Source organism: Protopterus annectens, chromosome 4.part1 (genome assembly GCF_019279795.1).
Source record: "Protopterus annectens isolate FY-2018-M chromosome 4.part1, PAN1.0, whole genome shotgun sequence".
NCBI lineage: Eukaryota > Metazoa > Chordata > Ceratodontiformes > Protopteridae > Protopterus > Protopterus annectens.
In genome coordinates, this window is record NC_056734.1 from 807,050,058 (window position 1) to 807,069,005 (window position 18,948).

Consider the following 18,948-nt stretch of genomic DNA (forward strand, 5'->3'; position numbering starts at 1 on the left):
GTCCTAGACTCTGCTTCTCAATTTTTTGTCTTTATAATTAAGTTAAGAAATATACTAGTAGGTGATTAGTGGTATGTTGGCATTCCTGTTTATTGGGAAAGGCTGAAGTCAGCAGTTGGTGGAGAATCTAAAAAAAATATTTGCAAAATTTATATAAATTATTTTGACTTAGACTGTACTGATTGTTTAGTTCATACTATTTATCTTTTCCTTTCAGTGCCCTTAAAGATAGCCGTTTCCCCCCTTTGACACGTGAAGAGCTCCCAAAACTCTCTTGCTCAGTGTCTCTGCTCACAAATTTTGAAGATGCCAGCGATTATCTGGACTGGGAGGTAAGAGTAATATTTTAGCATAGTGGTTTCTCTCCATTTTATGCTTTTCTCATTTCCAGAGAAACTTTTCATGGTTAATTCATGCAGACAACAGCAGACTTTTAATTATTCAGTAGGTACATCTATTTACATTTAGCTAGATAATATATTTTTGTTTTGGTTACAACCCCAGAAAGAAAGTGTTTAGTCAGGTTCTTCATGACATCATAGACTTCAGCAGACAGGGCCGGTCTTTCAGCTGTTTTTTTTATTTACTTGTAAAATTGACATTCATGCTTCAATATTGCTGTCTGTCCATCTTAGTCTCTGCTGCCGTGTACTAAAATCCTGTCTGTCTTTTCATTTTGTGACCAAAGTGTTTTTGTGTGTGTTTAGATATTAGGCCTTCCTCAGAATATTACGGGTTTATTTCTTTAACTGTTGACTGACTTGAACTTGAACTCAGTGGAGTTTTCAGTTTTCTGTGTCATCACATTTCCACAAGCATCACTTTTCTGGCATACAACCATATGCCATTCCTGGGAAAACCATACTTTTGGCTGTTCCCATCTTTGACAGTGGGATTTCTTAGCTAATATTCGCTGGATTTAGCATAGCTTTCCTTCCAAGAAGCAAGTGTCTTAATTTCATGATTGCACTTAGCAGTCTACGTTGATCTGTAAGACAAGTAAAATAACATTTTGTAATATCTCCACTTTCTCTTTACTTTAGATAATTGGTAGAGGAAGATGACCTTAGTTTTTTTTTTTTTTTTTTTTTTTAGGATGTCCAGCTGTCCAGCAAACCAACTCTATATTTTTTTTTAATACTTTCACCTTCATCAAGAAGGTCTTAAACCCTTACTCACATCTCACATTCAGTCATTGGAGTGGTGTCATCTGCATATCTCACTTTCTCCTTTTGTATTCAGTTCCAGCATCTGAATTATCCTACTACATGTCTCATATGTTCAACACACAAATTAAATAAGTAGGATGGCATTACACAGATGTCCTTCATGGATGCATCTGCAGTCATAACAACTGGGTTGTCCTGTCGTCAGGCAGCCCTTCAGTCGGCCGGATTCCAAAGTCCGGCTCCGGCTTCGGCTGATGTCGCACTTCACCCGACGTCATCTCTGTTGGCCTTCGGGTATAAAGGCATCAGCCGACGCCATTTTCCTCAGTCTTTCTTGCCGCGTGGCGCCCGAAGCAGAAGCTGTTCGCAAGTGCCGGTCGGTCGGATCCAGAGATTACTTCTACCGAATACTACTTCGAAGACTTCTAAAGCTAAGTACCCCGTTGGGGACTCTTTCTTGCCTCAGCCGATGTCAGAAAAAGTTAATAATTGTTTAACCTGTGGGAAACAAATACCTCATAAAGATTTCCACTCTTATTGTCTGCCTTGTTTAGGCCCAGCCCACGACGTAGCAGCCTGTTCGGCCTGTGCTCCGTTCAACCGACGAACGCTTAGGCGTCGGTCAGAGTTTGCTGAACAGTTTTTCGGTTCTGATTTTGCGTACATTATGCCGTCGGATCCTCCGACAACCCAATCTGCCAAAAAAACGCAAAGATAAAGACCGACACTTTCATGGTCTGCGGTTTCGGCGAAACCATGGTTAAGCAAACCGCGAGTGTCTCGGTTTCGGCCGAAACCGAGAAAACTGATCAAAGTACAGCTGAATCTATCTCTACAACTGAGGCCCCTGCTACCACTCTTGAAATGGCCTCAGAAATTTTATCCACTACGGTGGTTGCCACTGACTTATCAGACACCATTCCCTTGGATGTCTCTACCCCAGCACGTGGTGCTGCTAGGCCTCCAGCAGCCATGTCCATTAAGGCTTTCGCCAGGGCTAAAGCAGCAAAGACTACTAAAACAGTGCCTGTTAAACCCCCTACAACCAGGCCATCCTCTAGTTCTCAAATGCTTACTCTGGCAGAAGATTTAATTTCATTAATTAGAGGATCTCAATCTCACCCAGACAGGGCCTCTCAGCCCCAGAGAAGAGACCTAGGGCAGAGCCCCCTGAGCCAGTGTCCTCTGATGAGTCTGCCGATGAATCAGACATAACTGATCAGCCAGAGGCTCCTTTCTCCAAATTTGAAGACTCTGATGCTGAAGAATCCATTCCAGCTGCTTCCCCACCAGAAGAATTCTCCTTTGGGGAAACCTTACATGCCATGCGAGAGCAGTTCCAATGGCAGCAACAGGATTTTTCAGACTCTAGAAAAAGACTTAGGACCTTTCTGCACCTTCCACAGCACAGGCCCTTAGCTATACCTCCTGTTCTCTCTGTGGTGGATGATGCTTTCAATGATGTCTGCTCCGCACCAGATTCTTTACCTCCAGCCCCTGCCAAACCAGACAGATTTTACAGGGTGCCAGACACTCATCACCACCTTTACAAGGCCCCACTTGCAGAGCCCGAAACTATATCCCAGGGTCCCAAGGCAGTAGCCGCGACCATAGCAAAAAACCCTATTCCTTCAGAAAGGGAAGCAAGGACATTAGACAGATGGGGCAAAAGGTCTACACTTCAGCTACTCTCTCAGCTAGAGCTTTAAATTGTCAGTTTCACATGATACAATACCAAGAGTTTATGCTTGATCAGTTAACTAAAAACTAACCACTGATGAATCTATTGATAAGAAATATGTATTAGAAATGGTAAATAACATACAACAGGTTAGTAACCATTCCTTAAAATGTGGCTATGATGCACTGGAGGCTTCATTTAGATCAGCCATGACTGGCACAGTGATAAGAAGGCATGCATGGCTAAAGGAGCAAGCTCTACCGGATCATGTTAAAGCTAAGTTGCTAGATGCTCCTATGGATAAGACAAGTTTGTTTGGTACACCTGCCCAGCAGGTTATGAAGAAAATGGAAGAAAAGGCAAAATCTGTTCAAGCGGTTAAAGATTTCTTGCAGGTTCAGCCCCAAGGTTTAGCAGGAACTGGCCTGCCAAAAATTGGTCTTTTCCTGACTCCACAAGATCTCAAAGGGGCAGGAATAGACGTTCCAGAGGCAGAAACCAATCCAGGGGAGGTGCCTACAGAGGACGACAGTGGCAAGGTAACAACAGAGGCACAGACACAACCTCTGCCACTACATCAACTCAACCACAGTGACTTAACCCTAAATCCGCCTACCAGGGAACAAATAGCAGCTCCTCTAGGCGGAAAATTAACCTTATTTTCAAAGAACTGGCACTATATAACAAAAGACAAGTGGATTTTACAAACCATAGATCAAGGTTACGGTTCCACTTCCACACTTTACCAGTCAAAAGAGGAATGCCAAATCTACCTCCAAATCAAAAAACAGAGGCTCTACAACAGATAATGCAGTTAGCAAACATGAGAGCTGTGGAAAAAGTGCCAACAGCAGAGCAAGGAAAGGGGTTCTACTCCAGACTATTCCTAGTTCCAAGAAAGGAAAAAAGTTGGAGACCAATTCTCGACCTGTCCGCCTTAAATACATACATCATTGTCCCAAAATTCAAAATGCTGACCCTACAGCAACTTCTTCCCATGCTGGGCAAGGAGTGTTGGCTGGTAACTCTAGATCTCAAGGAGGCATACCTGCACGTCCCCATTCGACCAATCTGCAGAAGATACCTCAGATTTCTTGCAGGATCAGAGCACTATCAATTCTCAGCATTGCCCTTTGGCTTATCTACTGCGCCCAGAGTATTCACAAAATGCCTGGCATCAGTAATCGCCCATTGCAGACTACAGGGAATTCAAATTTACCCATACCTAGACGACTGCCTGCTACAAGGGGACAACAAAAGCAAGCTGACAAAAGATTTACAAAGGGTCATTTACTTGCTGCAAGCACTGGGATACACAGTCAATCTACAAAAGTCAAGGCTGATACCATCCCAAACAAGGACTTTCTTGGGCGCGGAATTGGACACAGTAAAACAGATGGCATTCCTAACTACAGAAAAACAAAAAGAACTCCCTCTTTACTTCTTGGCACTAACAAAACTGAACAAGTTAACAGCAAGAAAAGTACTGCAGGCCTTGGGCTTCATGGCATCATGCATAATCTTGGTTCCATTTGCCAGACTACATATGAGAAAACTACAGTGGTACCTAAAGAATTTATGGTCCCAACACAGACACAGCCTAGAAACAGAAATCCCATTAATTCCATGCTTAAACCAGGAGTTCCTATGGTGGGCTCAGGCATGCCAGTCAAACCCAGGGCTACCCTTTCGCAGATGTCAAGCAAGCCAGACCATCACAACAGACTCTTCAGACTTAGGATGGGGGGCCCACATGCTGGACAAATGCGTGCAAGGATTGTGGACACAGGATCAACTTCACCTGCACATCAACCTAAAAGAAATGCTGGCAGTAAAACTGGCAATCCAAAAGTTCAGACCATTTCTCAAAGAGGGCCAGTTGATGATAAGGACAGACAACACCACAGTCATGTGGTACATCAACAAACAGGGAGGCACTCATTCATACCCTCTATGCAGAATGACTTTGGAGCTGTGGACCCTGGCACTCAGCTACAACATCCAGTTACAGGCAATATTTGTACCGGGAAAGGAGAATACTCTAGCAGACATATTAAGCAGAACCACATCGGATGCCCACGAATGGAAGCTGCACCCAGACATCTTCAAGACCATCTCAAAGAAATGGGGAATGCCTCAGATAGATCTATTTGCATCACCTACCAATCACCAGCTCAAAAAATTCTGCACAAGGACATTCCACCCACTAGCATGGAAAGTGGATTCGCTCTCCTTCAGCTGGAAAGGCCTAACAGCATATGCATTCCCACCTCTCTTCCCTTGATACACAAGGTATTACTAAAAATCAAGGAAGAACGTCCAAGGATAATCCTGATAGCTCCAAACTGGCCAAGACAACACTGGTACCCACTGCTGAGGAGCATGTCTCGGAACAATATGTGGCCAATACCCCTGATGCCTCTGATGTTAACTCAGAACAACTACAGCATCATACATCCAAACCTAAAAACGTTGCAACTGACTGCATGGAACATCTCATAGCAGCAGCTAATCCAGAACTTTCCCAAAGAGTTAGAGACATTATTCTTGAAGCACGCAGACCTTCAACAAGAAGAAACTATGCTGGAAAATGGAAAAGGTTTGTCATTTGGAGTACTGAAAGAGGAAAAGATGTGTCAAACATAGATATGCCTAACATTCTGGAGTACCTAGCCGAACTTCTTCATTCAGGCCTGTCCTACTCCTCCATCAAGATACATGCATCAGCTATTTCAGCAGAATACAGCTTTGATTCACCTGTTTTTTCTCACCCTTTGCTCAGGCAGTTCCTCAGAGGAATCAAGAATGTAAAACCTCCAAGGAAACCACCATTACCAGCTTGGGACCTAAACTTTGTGCTAGAAAAATTGACACTATCACCCTTTGAACCAGCAGCAACAGCAGACCTACAACACCTGTCATGGAAAACTGCTTTCCTACTGGCAATTACTTCAGCAAGGAGGGTTTCAGAACTACAGGCCTTAATGGCAGTGCAACCCTTCCTAATCTTCCACCAAGATAGAGTGTCTATGAGAACTAATCCTACATTTATGCCTAAGGTGGTATCCAGAGTGTCTTTAAACCAGGCAATCCACCTACCTACCTTCTTTCCCAACCCACAAAACAGAGGGAAAGAATATTGCATACCTTGGATGTACATAGACAGCTACGCTACTATTTGGACAGAACTAAAAGTAGCAGAAAGACTGACCAACTTTTGTAGCCTATGCAACAGGAAGGGAAGGAAAAGCTATTTCCAAACAGACAATCTCCAAATGGATAGGAAATTGCATACGATTCTGTTACTCCTTCCATGGAAAACCAATTCCACAGAACATAAGACCTCATTCTACAAGGGCAACAGCCACTACCACAGCCTTCTTACGAGGAGTGGCAACCAAAGACATTATTGAGGCGGCTACTTGGACCTCCGTGCATACATTTGCCAAGCATTATAATTTGCCTCTATATTCCAGATCCCGAGCAGGGTTTGCCACTGCTGTACTGCAAGGGATCCTAAACACACCATAATCTAGTTTTATCCTCCTCCCCTTGTTGGCTATGGTATTCTACCCAGTTGTTATGACTGCAGATGCATCCATGAAGGACATAGTACAGTTTTGTACCTACCATAAATGTAGATGTCCGAACTGGATAGCATCTGCAGTCAGGATTACCCTCCCTCCTTCCCCTCTGTGGTACTCCTAGGGTGTTTACCCTCCTAATAGCTAGCTAGTGGGGGGGAGTCTCTTATGGTGTATTTGTTTGTATATATGTACATACATGCTTACTTTTTGTGTTTACCTTCTATCCTTTTGGAAACATTGGCATTTATCCAAATTTTAGCCTTCCATGAGGGCAACTGGCATCTGGGGCAAGAAACACTGAGGAAAATGGCGTCGGCTGATGCCTTTATACCCGAAGGCCAACAGAGATGACGTCGGGTGAAGTGCGACATCAGCCGAAGCCGGACCCGGACTTTGGAATCCGGCCGACTGAAGGGCTGCCTGATGACAGGACAACCCAGTTGTTATGACTGCAGATGCTATCCAGTTCGGACATCTACATTTATGGTAGGTACAAAACTGTACTTTGTGTTTCATTCCTTTCTCAGTTGTGAGCCAGTCGGTTCTTCTGTATTCAGTTTTAAGTAATGCTGCTTGCTCTGTGTCCTGATTCTTTAGGAGTCAAGTAAGATTACCAGTTATCCCCTTTTCTATCAGAGCTTGCTACAGTTTAGTCCACACAAAGGCTTCAGGGTAGCTGATAAAGCAGAAGTAAATACTTGCTTTTCTGGAACTACTTAGCTCTCTTGTCATTCAGAGGATATTGACAACTTGATCTCTGGTGCATCTACCTTTCTAAAATCAGTTTGTGTGTGTATATCAACAGAGCAAATGTAAAAATTACAACAAGAGATGCAAGTGAAAGAATTATACAATACTTAAGTGAAAATGAAGCAGCAGAAGTTGTACCCATCCCTACCTTCTTTGAGTTGATTATTGTGCAGGGCCAGAGGGGTTATAGAGCATTAACTGCCTGAATTGTGAGCAACTGGCACTAATCCTTACCTTGCATCCTTGGAAGTTTAGGAAGACATGGGCAAGGCTTGATTTTGATGGCATTCATACTGCATACATTCAAAGAAATTCCTCTTGGACTTGCAAAACCTCTCTTACCTATATTGTAGTAATGGCGCACAAGAAGAGTGTGCTTTAAAACTTTGTGACTGCTCAGGTCTTTTTTGAGTGTATAATTTTTAAGCTTCTGTTTGACATTTGCAGGATTTTCTTGGAGCATTTACTCAGACTCCTTCCTTCGTTGCACCTGAAGAATATCTGTGATGCCCCCCCCCCCTTCTGAACAGTTGTCAAGGCGGTCTTGAAAGTTTTACATGTTTAGAGATCAGCTGAAGAGCAGATTAGTGGAGCTCTAGAATTTTGGGTGACTGTATGTCAACCAGCTGAAGACTTGTGCCTTTGGGGGGGCTTTGGTGGAAATGGCATACAAGCCCATGCACTTGAGGATTCTGAATGCAGGCCCAAGCCTTTAGAGTGATTTAAACAGGCTATAGCCTCTGTCTTTTGAGGAGACTTTAAAGGGAAGAGGCTTATAGGTGAAATGGCAGAATACAGGCTCAAGCTCGTGGGAAGGTCGTCATACTGCAGGTCCAAGCCTTTTGGGAGACTTCATGCTCTTTTGGGAGTCTGTCTGCACAGTCAGGCTCTGGGAAAGTCTGAGCGAGACCAGTGTACAGCATGCAGTTGCAGACTGTTGGTGTCCAGATAGTGACTGTGTAATGTAGAGGTATAAAGATTTCCAGAATAGTTTTTCTTTTTTTTCTGGTATAAAATATATTTAGACAGTATATGTAGAAACTCCAAAATACTGTTGGAACTGTGTACTGTCTGTTATAGGCATAACACATACACACTGCTCTTTGTATTTTGTATCGGGTTGTTTAATACAAAGGCTTCACGTACTATCATTAATTTAGCTTGAGTGCAGTGTTTTCCTTCTGTTCAGTGAGAATATAAAGAAGTGCGCTCAGTTAACTGTTAGCTGCAAGGTCAGTCTGTGTGTGTTAGCCAGTACATGTCTTGAAGAGGTAGAAAAGGAAATTGTTTGAGCTGATGTATTACTTTTCATGGTACTGCATTGGCTTCCTTTTTAAATTTGAGGATAGTGGAACTCTGTTTTTAACCACTTGATCCCAACTGTACAGATTTTCACAGAATGCCCAGATTTTTGCTTCATATTTTTGGTCCATTTTTCATCAAATTGTGGTTTTCTGACAAATTAGTGGCAAATCATTAAAGATTGAAGTTAGAAAATAATGACAGAGATTTGATTTTCAGACTGTGCATGCCTTTCATAAAATGCATGCTAATGCAAAACTTGTTGTTCTATTGTTCTATCAACTTAGTTTGTAAGAGCAATATGTAAAAATTGTTCCAACTTTTGGGCCTTTGTCCCACTTTTCTTTGGCTTTGTCCAGATTTCTTGCTCAAAGAGGTTGAGAGGTATGCTTCATCATTTGTATGAACTGGTTCATAGGGAAAGATCATTTTTATTCCTATTCATTGAGCATTGTTCCAGGCACCGTTACTTGTACTAGTGGTCTGTTAGTATGACCTTTTAAATTCTCATTTGAGATGGGAATGTTAGCATTTCGTTGTGATGGTTAGTCCTTGCCAGGAATGAAGGTATAAAATGCATTAATGAAATGGGAACAGAAGTCGTCTTGTGAAAATGGTGATGGACAGCAAATGATGTGGGAGGAGAGGTATGTTAGTATCATGCCCATTTCTTACAGGTAAATACCTGATGATAGCATGTATTTTTTTAGATTCAGCAGTGTCAGATCCATGCATAGCTAGACAGTTTCTTTGACTGCTAGATTACATACAGAGTCATGCTGATGCCACCTTGTTTGGCTCAACTGCAGCTTTATTTTTGTTTTATGGAGGGGTTGAGTATGTTGTGGGGGTTGCTGCATTTCATTTCAGTGGAGTCTTTGAAGAACAATTTGCTATTGTAGTTGATCTCACTTGTTTTGCTAATCTGCCTGGCATGTATTGCTAAGTAATGGTTGCACATCTTTGGCAATCTGTAGCGACAGCTGTCCAGACAGGTTTCTTGTGTTGTCACTAACTTAGAGTTAACAAGAGGGGAAAGGAATGGGCACTGATCTTTTGATTTTAAAATTTACCTAAATCCAGTAAGAAACTGCTTCACCTTCATTGTTTGAATTTGTAGTGGCAGATGCTTTAGGATGCAGCATTTTCATACTTGTGATCTATCAGGTAGTGAAGTGTTCCAACCCCCCCCCCCACACACACACCTACACCACCTGAGAATTGATGCAAAGGATGGTGGTTGCGGTTAGTGGTCCTTGATTACTTACAGTTGAGTCCTTGAAAGTTCTCTGAAGTTTGAAAGTGTTGCTCTGAATGTGGAGTCTGCCGTTGCTCACCTAATGATGTTCTGGGTAACACAAGAGTTATTTTATCTCCTTACAAAACAATTACAAAAACAAAAAACAGATAAAACCACACACGCAAGACTGCAGCGATTCTGGCAAACCTGCTCCAGCAATCCAAAACTTGTTGATAAGCATTTAATTTTTATTCAGTAATAAAACTTCATCAGATAAACATACAATGGCCTGACAACATTTAAATACACTTTTAAAATACCATATGACCAATATTTTCATATCCAGTGAACAACTAAAAATCATGTGACTTCTGGACCCCTGTGCAAGTCCTAAGGCAAAGACAGTAAAAAATCAAGTTAAAAAAGTAAATGTACACAATAGCAAACCAAATACCTGAATAGATAGTTTAAATAATTTTCAAATAATTTAAAATGTTTGCCACTTAACTTGAATGCACACAGAGCTATAGTTAGAAACATTTTTATAAAAAATACTTAAACATGAAGGAATGCATAAATTAATAAACCTGTTCATAAACAATGGCAGCATTGTAGTCTTTGTTATGCTCTCAGTTTTAAAAGGCAACTGACAGAAATCTGATCATTTATACCTGGCCAGGAATTTGCATTAAACATCAGTTGCTAAAGATAACTCACATTCTTCTAGTTTAAGCTGCCAAGGCTTACCACGTTCAAGTGTTACCGTTTTCCATGATTGTGAACTTAAACTTATGATCTGGTTGTTCTGTTGAATATTTTGTTAGGCCATTATTTTTCTTTTTTTTTTGTCATATAAATGCTCAACAACTCTCTCTTTAAACTTGCATTCGGTTTTCCCTATGTAGAAAATCGAAGAGTGTTTCAACATGCCACATATTCTACCCCACTAGTTAAGCAGATAAATGTAAAATTCTTTAACTTGTTCTCCCACCATAATGTAGGAGCAAATGACGCAACAACCACACCTGGACATGCAATGGGTTTTATGACTGGTGGATATTGATGTTTTACTAGGGTCTTCAATTATATTTTTAGTGTAATGGGTGGTGTGTTCCCCACCTTATCAATAACATGCCTGTCTTTCCTTAAAATAACCAGTTTTTCTGAACTATCCTCCTAATGGTTGTGCTTTCAGTATTATAGTTTGTGATAAAGGAGATAGTAAAATCTTTATTTTGTACAGGGTGATGTATAGATGTGAGGGGAGTAGATTGACCAGAAGGGGTATTGTTGACCATAAGTTCGCCTATTTGTACAACAACTACTGATGTTTCATGTTGACTTAAAATTGGTTTAATTGTTTATTACTTCATACATGGGTTAATAAAAGAACTGTGGTGGTGGTGCTGCGGTAGCGTTGTCGCCTCACAGTTAGAAGTTGCCCGTTCGATTCTCAGAGCGTCTTCTGTGTGGCGACATGCGTGAATGGGCGTTCCTTCGTTGAAGGTTGTGCGTTAGGCCCGGCAAGCCAGCATGTAAAACTCTACTGCCAATCATTAGCAGACCGGAGTTCCGCTGTGGCGACCCCTAACCGGGAAAAGCCGAAAGACACAAACAAACATGGGTTAATAAAAGCAAAACCTCTAGGCAGGAACATGCCCTTAATTTTCTCACATTTATCTAGAAAATTGTCAAACATTGACACCATTCATGCTGCTCTAACAAATTGGCCCTTGAGTCGACCACAGCATGTTTTTGGTGGTGGGAGGATGTAAACTTGAGTAATGCAGATAGGGGTTAGAAAATGTGAGTTTACATTAAAACTGAGCATAGAATTCACCTCTATCATTGTCTTTAGATAGAAGAATGTCTAGATAAGAAGTACTAGATTCACTAGCCTCAAATGAATGTTTCAAAAAATTAATGTTCGCATTAATGTAATTAAAAAAACTTTTAAAAATGTCAATAGCCAAAAGCCCACCACATGCGAAACCCATTGCTACACCTGTGCTTGGATGGTAGTAGTAATGTTCAAACAATATAAAATTGTTTACCAAATTTTCCATTAGAGTTTCATAGGTGTTTACATTTTCCTGACTTTTATACCCTTGCACATCAGTTATTCAGAAAATCATTTAATACCTTGCTTGTGCGAGATCACGGTGTACAAGTCCTGAACATCTACAGTTACAAGTAAACAACTTCTGTTGAACTCAAGAAGATTTATTTTTCCCAAAAAGTCCCAAGAAACTTTACAAATGTGTTTCTTGGGTGACCAAATGTTTTAATTTTTCATCCAGGAACTTGGCACGAGTGTGTTATTGAACCTCTGACATCCAGAATTGGTCTCATTGGTGGCTCTTCAATAACTTTATTAATTTTGTGATGCCAACGATTGAGGGAATAATGGGTGCTGTAGATCAGTATGTATGTATACCTTTAAGAAGCTTTCTAGGGGCTTGCACCAAGTGTATAAACAGTGAGCACGTGTGAGCCTGACTGCCATTTTGTAGTAGGCTTTTGAGATGTAAGCATACATGTCTGTGTAGTCTGTCAGTTAATCAATCCGTTTATATTTTGTACTGCTGCTGCCCATCCTGATGTATTTCTGTGTAACAAAGCACATAAATGAACTACCCCGCCTGTTTGTCTTTAGTCGTAAAACTAGGCGAATGACATGGTGTCAGAATGGGATCCAGAAATCAAGATTCAGGACCGAGAGGCACTCAATTAATGGAGGAAGAATGTAGAGGAATGGATCATCCCTACTGCACATATAAGTTGTAAAAACAGGTCAGAAACATATTTCAGGTATCAAAACTTAAATGATTTCTTGCTCAAAGAAGATAAAACGAAGCACTCAGAACGCTCAAAACAAATTTCTAGTCAAACGAAATATCTGAAACTGCAACATACTGATAAAAAAAATATTTGAATAACTACGGAAAATGTTTGAAATAACATCCGAATCACATAAAATGAATAAAATAAGGAAAACACTTTTTTTTTTTTGCTATGAGCTACTTTTTCGCATTAACTAAAGCTGTTCAAGATATCTAAGGTGTGTGAAGTGTTAGCATGTTTGTGCAGCATTACAGTACAGTTATTTCGCAATATACAGCCATTTCAAAGCTCATTTCGCAAAGTACAGTATTTCTAAGAGTTTATTGTGCATTTGAATGTTCTTACAAGTACTGGATGTGTGTGAATATTCGTACATAATTACAAGGGCCATATTTACAGTGTGTTTGGGCATACATTGTTGGCATGGCAGACAGATTTTGAAAACCATCTCCTCTTGTCTTTGATAATATTGCAGAGAACTGGTGTGTTTGAGCAAGAGTACGGTATTTTCATACAAGCTGCATTTATTGATGAATAACCATGCAAAGACATTTATACTGTTTAGTATAGCTGGTTCAGAAGCTAAAGAAAGAGAGTGTTAATTTGTGTATGCACCTGCTGTGTTTGCAGGGGAGGGGGAAACTGCCATATAGTGATGCTGGCTGAATCAAGGGAAGACTTAAAATGTAAATTCAGAGAAACGTGTAACCCCTGAACGAATATTACAATGGAAAGGCACTTATTTTGCACAAGAGATCAAAAGCCTGCGGAAACTTTTGCAGCATACATAACTGACTTGAGAAACAAAGCTAAAACGTGCAGGTTTGGTGATTTAAGGGATGAGCTGATAAAAGACAGACTTTTGTGTGGTATTAAAGATGATGCTGTAAGAAAGATTTTGCTTCGTGACAGTGATTTAACTTTGAATAAGGAAGGCCATTGAGATTTGTCAGATATGAGCACACAGAAAAGCGCACAAATATGCTTACAAATGAAAAATGCATGCTTCCAGTATTTTCTAGTGTTCATGTTGGTATGCAGCATGTGGTTAAAAGAAACAGGCCCAAGCACATGGGAGCTACGGCGAGACCTGCAACAGTCCCTGGGAAACCCCATAGCAAATTCCAGAGTGCGCAGTCTCATTGAAGCACAAGGATGAGTCAGCAAACAAGCATAAGAGTGAGGATACATGCTCACCTAGCCTCATAGTCAACTGTTGTAATTGTGGGGGCAGTCATGTGTCTAAGAGAAAACTGCTTAGCTTTTGGTCAGCAGTGCCGCAGATGTAAGAAATGGAATAATTTCCAAAGATTTTGTAAATCAAGAGGCTCATTCTTTTATTAAAGGAGAACATTCTAAGAGAAGTTAATTAGTTAGATAGCTGTGACCCTGCTTTTTATGTTAGTGGTTCTTTTATTAAAGGAGAACATTCTGAGAGACAAGCTGATCAGTTAGATAGCTGTGACCCTGCTTTTTATGTTAGTGGAATGTCTGTGCTTAATGAAACAGTCAGTGCACTAGATTTATGAGAAAGAATGAAGTATTTTGTACTGTTCAGATAAATGGATCTCTCTCAGAGCTTGCTGATACTTTATCCACATCACCCAGAAATACCACTGAACAGCACGAAAATGAGAAACTTGATTTTGAAGTCGTGGAAGTGAGAAATTCCTTCCACATGTCTTGATGAGCTTAGACGTCATACAGCCACAGATCCATTTCTTCAGAAGATCAACCATTTCATCAGTCAAGGATGCCTGTCAAAGCAATCTTGTTTACCAGTGAAAGTGCAACCTTATTTTCCTTAGAGATAAGATTTTGTTTTTCAATGGTGTCATCGTGAAAGGTCCAAAAGTGATTGTTCTAAAATCCTTGCAACAAGAGTATATTACATCTTGCATTGTGGCCACCTAATTTTACCAAAAGAAGGGCAAGAGAAGTAGTAATTTGCCCTTCTGTGTCGCAGGATATTAAAGTGCTTTCATCTAGTTCTCTATGTAGTGGTACTAAGCTGCATCAACAGAAAAAAACACTTCACCTAAAACTGATTTCCTGAGCTACCTTGGTCGACAGTAGCCATAGACATTTTTGAGTGGCATGGTTAACATTACCTGGTGTTAGTAGACTCTTATTGAAATCTGTTCAAAATTGACCTACTTCCTAACCTAGCGTCCAGTACTGTCATTACTAAGATGAAGCTTCATTTTTGCATTCCATGTTAGTCCGCACAAAGTTATTTCTTACAGTGGTAAACAGTTTACAAGCCAGCAGTTCAAAAGATTTGCTGATGAGTGGGACTTTACTCATGTTGCAAGTAGCCGTGAGTACCCGCAGTCAAATGGTTTGGCAGAACATGCAGTTCATAGTGGGAAACTATTACTAGAGAAGTCGAAATGAGACAATAGTGATGTTTTCTTGAATCTCAGAAATGTTCCTCTTGATAAACATCTTGGTTCACCTGTGCGGAAACTTCTGTCAAGACCAACCAGAACCACATTACCTGTTAGTAGTACGTTATTGGTTCCATGTGTTAAGAACAACAGATCAGTGAAAGCCCATCTGTTAAAGAAGCGCTTATCCCTGAAGTCCAATTATGACAAGTCCAGCAAACCCCTCAATCCATTATGAGAAGAGGAGGTAGTAAGGATGCAGACGACAAAAGGTTTTGATTGGATTGGAGTCGAGAAGTATGTCCAGACCAGAGATCGTACATTGTGGAATCGCAAGGAACAGAATTTAGGCAGAATCGTAAACATTTGGTCCCAGTGTCCAAGCCTGTATTGCAGTATCATCCCTGCGAAAGTGACTATATCTGAGTGAGTTATCCAGCATTCGGGTTCCAGAGGATGTTCCAGTAAATATCCCTATTCCGAAGAAGAATCTTGAAACCCCTGAAGTAAATTGTTTACCAATGACTGTCCCTGTTATTAAACCCAGTTCTGATTGCTGTAGCACTAGATAGGATCGCATTTCCAGACCATGTTTCAGATACACGGCAACTTGAACATGAAAGTTGTTTAGTTTTTATTGTCTGTACAATTGTACGTTTCTTCTCCAAATGTCATTATACTGTGGGCAATTCATTAAAGAGAGAGGATGTAGATCAATATGTACGTATACCTTTAAGAAGCTTTGTAGGGGCTTGTTCAAGTGTGTAAATACTGAACAAGTGCAAGCCTGACTGGCGTTTTGTAGTAAGCTGTTGAGATGTAAACCTGTATGTCTGTCAATCAATTTGTTTATATTTTGTACTGCTGCTATCCATCCTGATGTGCTTCTATATAATAAAGCATATAAATGAAGTACCCCGCCTGTTCATCTTCAGTTGTAAAACAAGATGAGCGACAGTTGCCATGGAGTTTAAATCAATCAATCTGAAGTAGTTTACTTCATTTGCTCTTCAACCTGTGGGTATTCAGATCCGGATCGGATCCGAGACAGCAGCTTCAGCATCTGATCAAGCCCCTCTCTTTACCCATAATACCCCTTCATCTCCTTCCTTCCCTCAGATCTCATTTTCCGCGACTTAGCCTAGCATCGTGGTCTCGTAGCTCCAGGCTTGTTGATTTTCAGTAGCGATATTTTTTGGTAAGTGTGTGTTTTTTCTTGTAGTGTTAGGTCAGGTTTTCCTTTACCTCCCCTACCTCGTTTTTGCATAGTGTTTAAAAAAAAAAAAAAAAAAAGTAGTAGTGTTATAGTCTCTCCCCATTCTCCCCTCCACCTCGTTAGTCTGTTTGTGTGTGTCCCCCCTCCCACACCTCATTTGTGTGTGTCTGGGTCGGTAAAGATCATTTGTACCTTCTTCCTTGGCATGGCTGAGCAAACTAATCCTGTTTTTGGGAAGTGCTCCAAGTCCCCATCTGATGGCCACACTCTGTGCATTATGTGCTTAAGAGTCCCTCATCTTTCTACTGCCTGCTCTATTTCCACGGGCTTTAATCCAAGGGCCTTGAAAGACCGCAAGGCCAAATTAGTTATGAAAGGACTTTCTGCTTCTGGGGCAGCTGTCCCCATGACTACTCCAGTCACGACTGTGACTGCCTCTATTTCTTCATCCCCCTCCCTGGCCTGGACTCATCCTCTTGAACAGAGGTCTGTGGAAGGGGAACTCACCAGAGAAACCTAGACATTCTTCAAGGGCCTCTGTACACCGACAATCCAGGTCTGCATCAGTGGCGTCATCGCACTCCAAAAGTTTAAGCAAAGTGGAGATGGACAAAATGATCCAAAGATTCATTCGCACCCAGATCCAGATGGGAGTCTTACCAGCCCCCTCTCCCTCTGGAGCGGGGAGTACACTTCCCTTTTTCACCCCCCTATAACTCCAATCAGACCCCCCAGTATTGGAGGTTTTGGATCCGAGAGGTCTCTGAGTCGGGGGATCAGTGCTGAATGGTACCTTGTACCTAGACACCAGCCATTACCTTCAGCAAATTGGATCTGACTAGTTCGGACCCAGCAGCTTTCGGAGCTGTAGTCTGGGAGTCTGATCCGAGGTGGGGTTTCCATTAGCTCCTATCGTGTCTGGTCACGGTCCTCCCCTCAGCATCTCGGCATCTGTGGGCTCGGCCCCCATTCCCCCGTCTGATCTGAGAAGAGCTGCTTCCTTTCTGGTGTCCCAGGAGGCTCTCTCTCCTTTGGCATTTAATGTGGTGGAAAGGGTTCTCTCGAGTGTGTCGAGCCCCCTGACTATTTCCTTGGATTCTCCCTTGACTCCCTCAGCTCTGGGTGCGGCTTCAGCCATTTTGTCCACTCAGGGACAGCCTGTGCCTGATGTACTCCAGGCGGTTTCCCTTGCGGAACAACAGGCAGTTTGAGAGTCTGCTCCGGAGAGTCCCACTGAAGAGGCTCCTCACAAACGGACGTGCAAAAGGAGGTGGCTGGACTCCTCCCCAGAGTCCCTCACCGATGACACCAATTTGGAGGAAGGGGAAGGCTACCCCAGATCACCCCCCCCCAACTGTGTCTCCTTTGGAGACCTCATGGAACTCCTGCGCCAGTGGGGGGGGGGGGTCCACCCCTAAGCCTACCTTGGACAAGTCTGCGTTTCTGGAGGCCTTCGGCACAGGCCCATCTACTTCCTGGGTGTGCCCCCCCCCCCCACAGATCCCTTGGTGGACCTTATCACCACCCAGGCATGGAAGGAACCGGACACTGTGAAGCCAATTCCGAAACGTCCAGACAAGATCCTGAGTCCAGCTCAAAAAGAGGCCAGCACCATAAGAGTAAGAAAACACACTATTTAATATGACAACACCAACAAATAGTACAAGGAATCGGACCAGTTTTGGCAACCCTGCCTTCCTCAGTGACGCACGCAATAACTGAGTGCTGTTATTTATACCTTGACTAATTATCATTTAAAGCAACATCACCCAAAAAACTGTAAATCCCAAAACAAAATTATAAATGGTCATTAAGACCTGGAGAAAATAATCCACCCAGTCTAATGATCCAACTTTTTTCTTTCCTATTGAGCAAAGCATGCCACCCCAATTTACTTGTCCTGTCCCCCTGAATCTTGTCAATAATCATAAAATGAAAGCTGGCTGTACTGTGAGTAAGGACATGTATAAAGCATTTGATGCCTGTCTGTTCCAAATGTCACTTAAATGTTCAAACATACGAATGCATAGTGGCCGTGAGGTTTGTCCTACATAAAAGGAGGAGTAAGAACACTTTAACAAATCAACCAATCTGTCCCACAACTGACAAAAAATTTTACATCGTAGACCTTGCTAGTGTTCTTGCTTGAAAATTGTTTTTGATTTTAACATGAGTCTACAAAAGGAACAGTGTCCACAGGGGAAGGATCCAATTAATTTTAATTGATTTTCAATTTCAGCAGTCAAATTTTATGGTCCCCCGTGAACAAACGCGTATTAGTATTCCAGGAGTCCGTGCTTAAGGATTTACACTTTAAGAATAGTCAGTCTAGAATATTGAGCCATAGTTTGTCAGCTGCAGAACAGGCACTCAACAATTTGAAAAGAACAGCAATGTAGTTATTTTACCAGAGGACAAGGGTGGGGCGGTGGTCATCATGGGCACTAGTTATTTATTGGAAGCTTACAATCAGTTTCAGGATGCTAGGCATTACATGTTCATGCCACTGGACCCGAGCATTTGTTTCAAGAAAGAGTTTGACTATTTTCTTGAACAAGCAGTTGAGAAGGGTATAATTAGTTCTGTTAAACATTTGATAGTAGGGGACCCTCAGAAACAATTCTTATATTTGTTATCAAAAATCCATAAAAATTTGGAGAAGCCACTGGGGAGGCCTATTGTGTCTGGCATAGGCTCTCTTACCGAACCCTTTTCTACCTTTTTGACCAAATATTTACAGCCACTGTTGAAGTTAGTTCCATCAAGAAC

The 18,948-nt window shown here is 41.7% G+C and overlaps 1 protein-coding gene across 1 annotated transcript in view; it reads left to right on the plus strand.

The window, feature by feature from the left end:
• Window positions 1-18,948, plus strand: part of LOC122801312 (AMMECR1-like protein) — a 1,138,599-nt gene that overhangs the window by 349,450 nt on the left and 770,201 nt on the right. Inside the window, exon 3 of the mRNA XM_044070856.1 lies at window positions 218-332. Coding sequence (XP_043926791.1) covers window positions 218-332 — 115 coding nt within the window. The remainder of the gene's footprint in view (window positions 1-217; window positions 333-18,948) is intronic.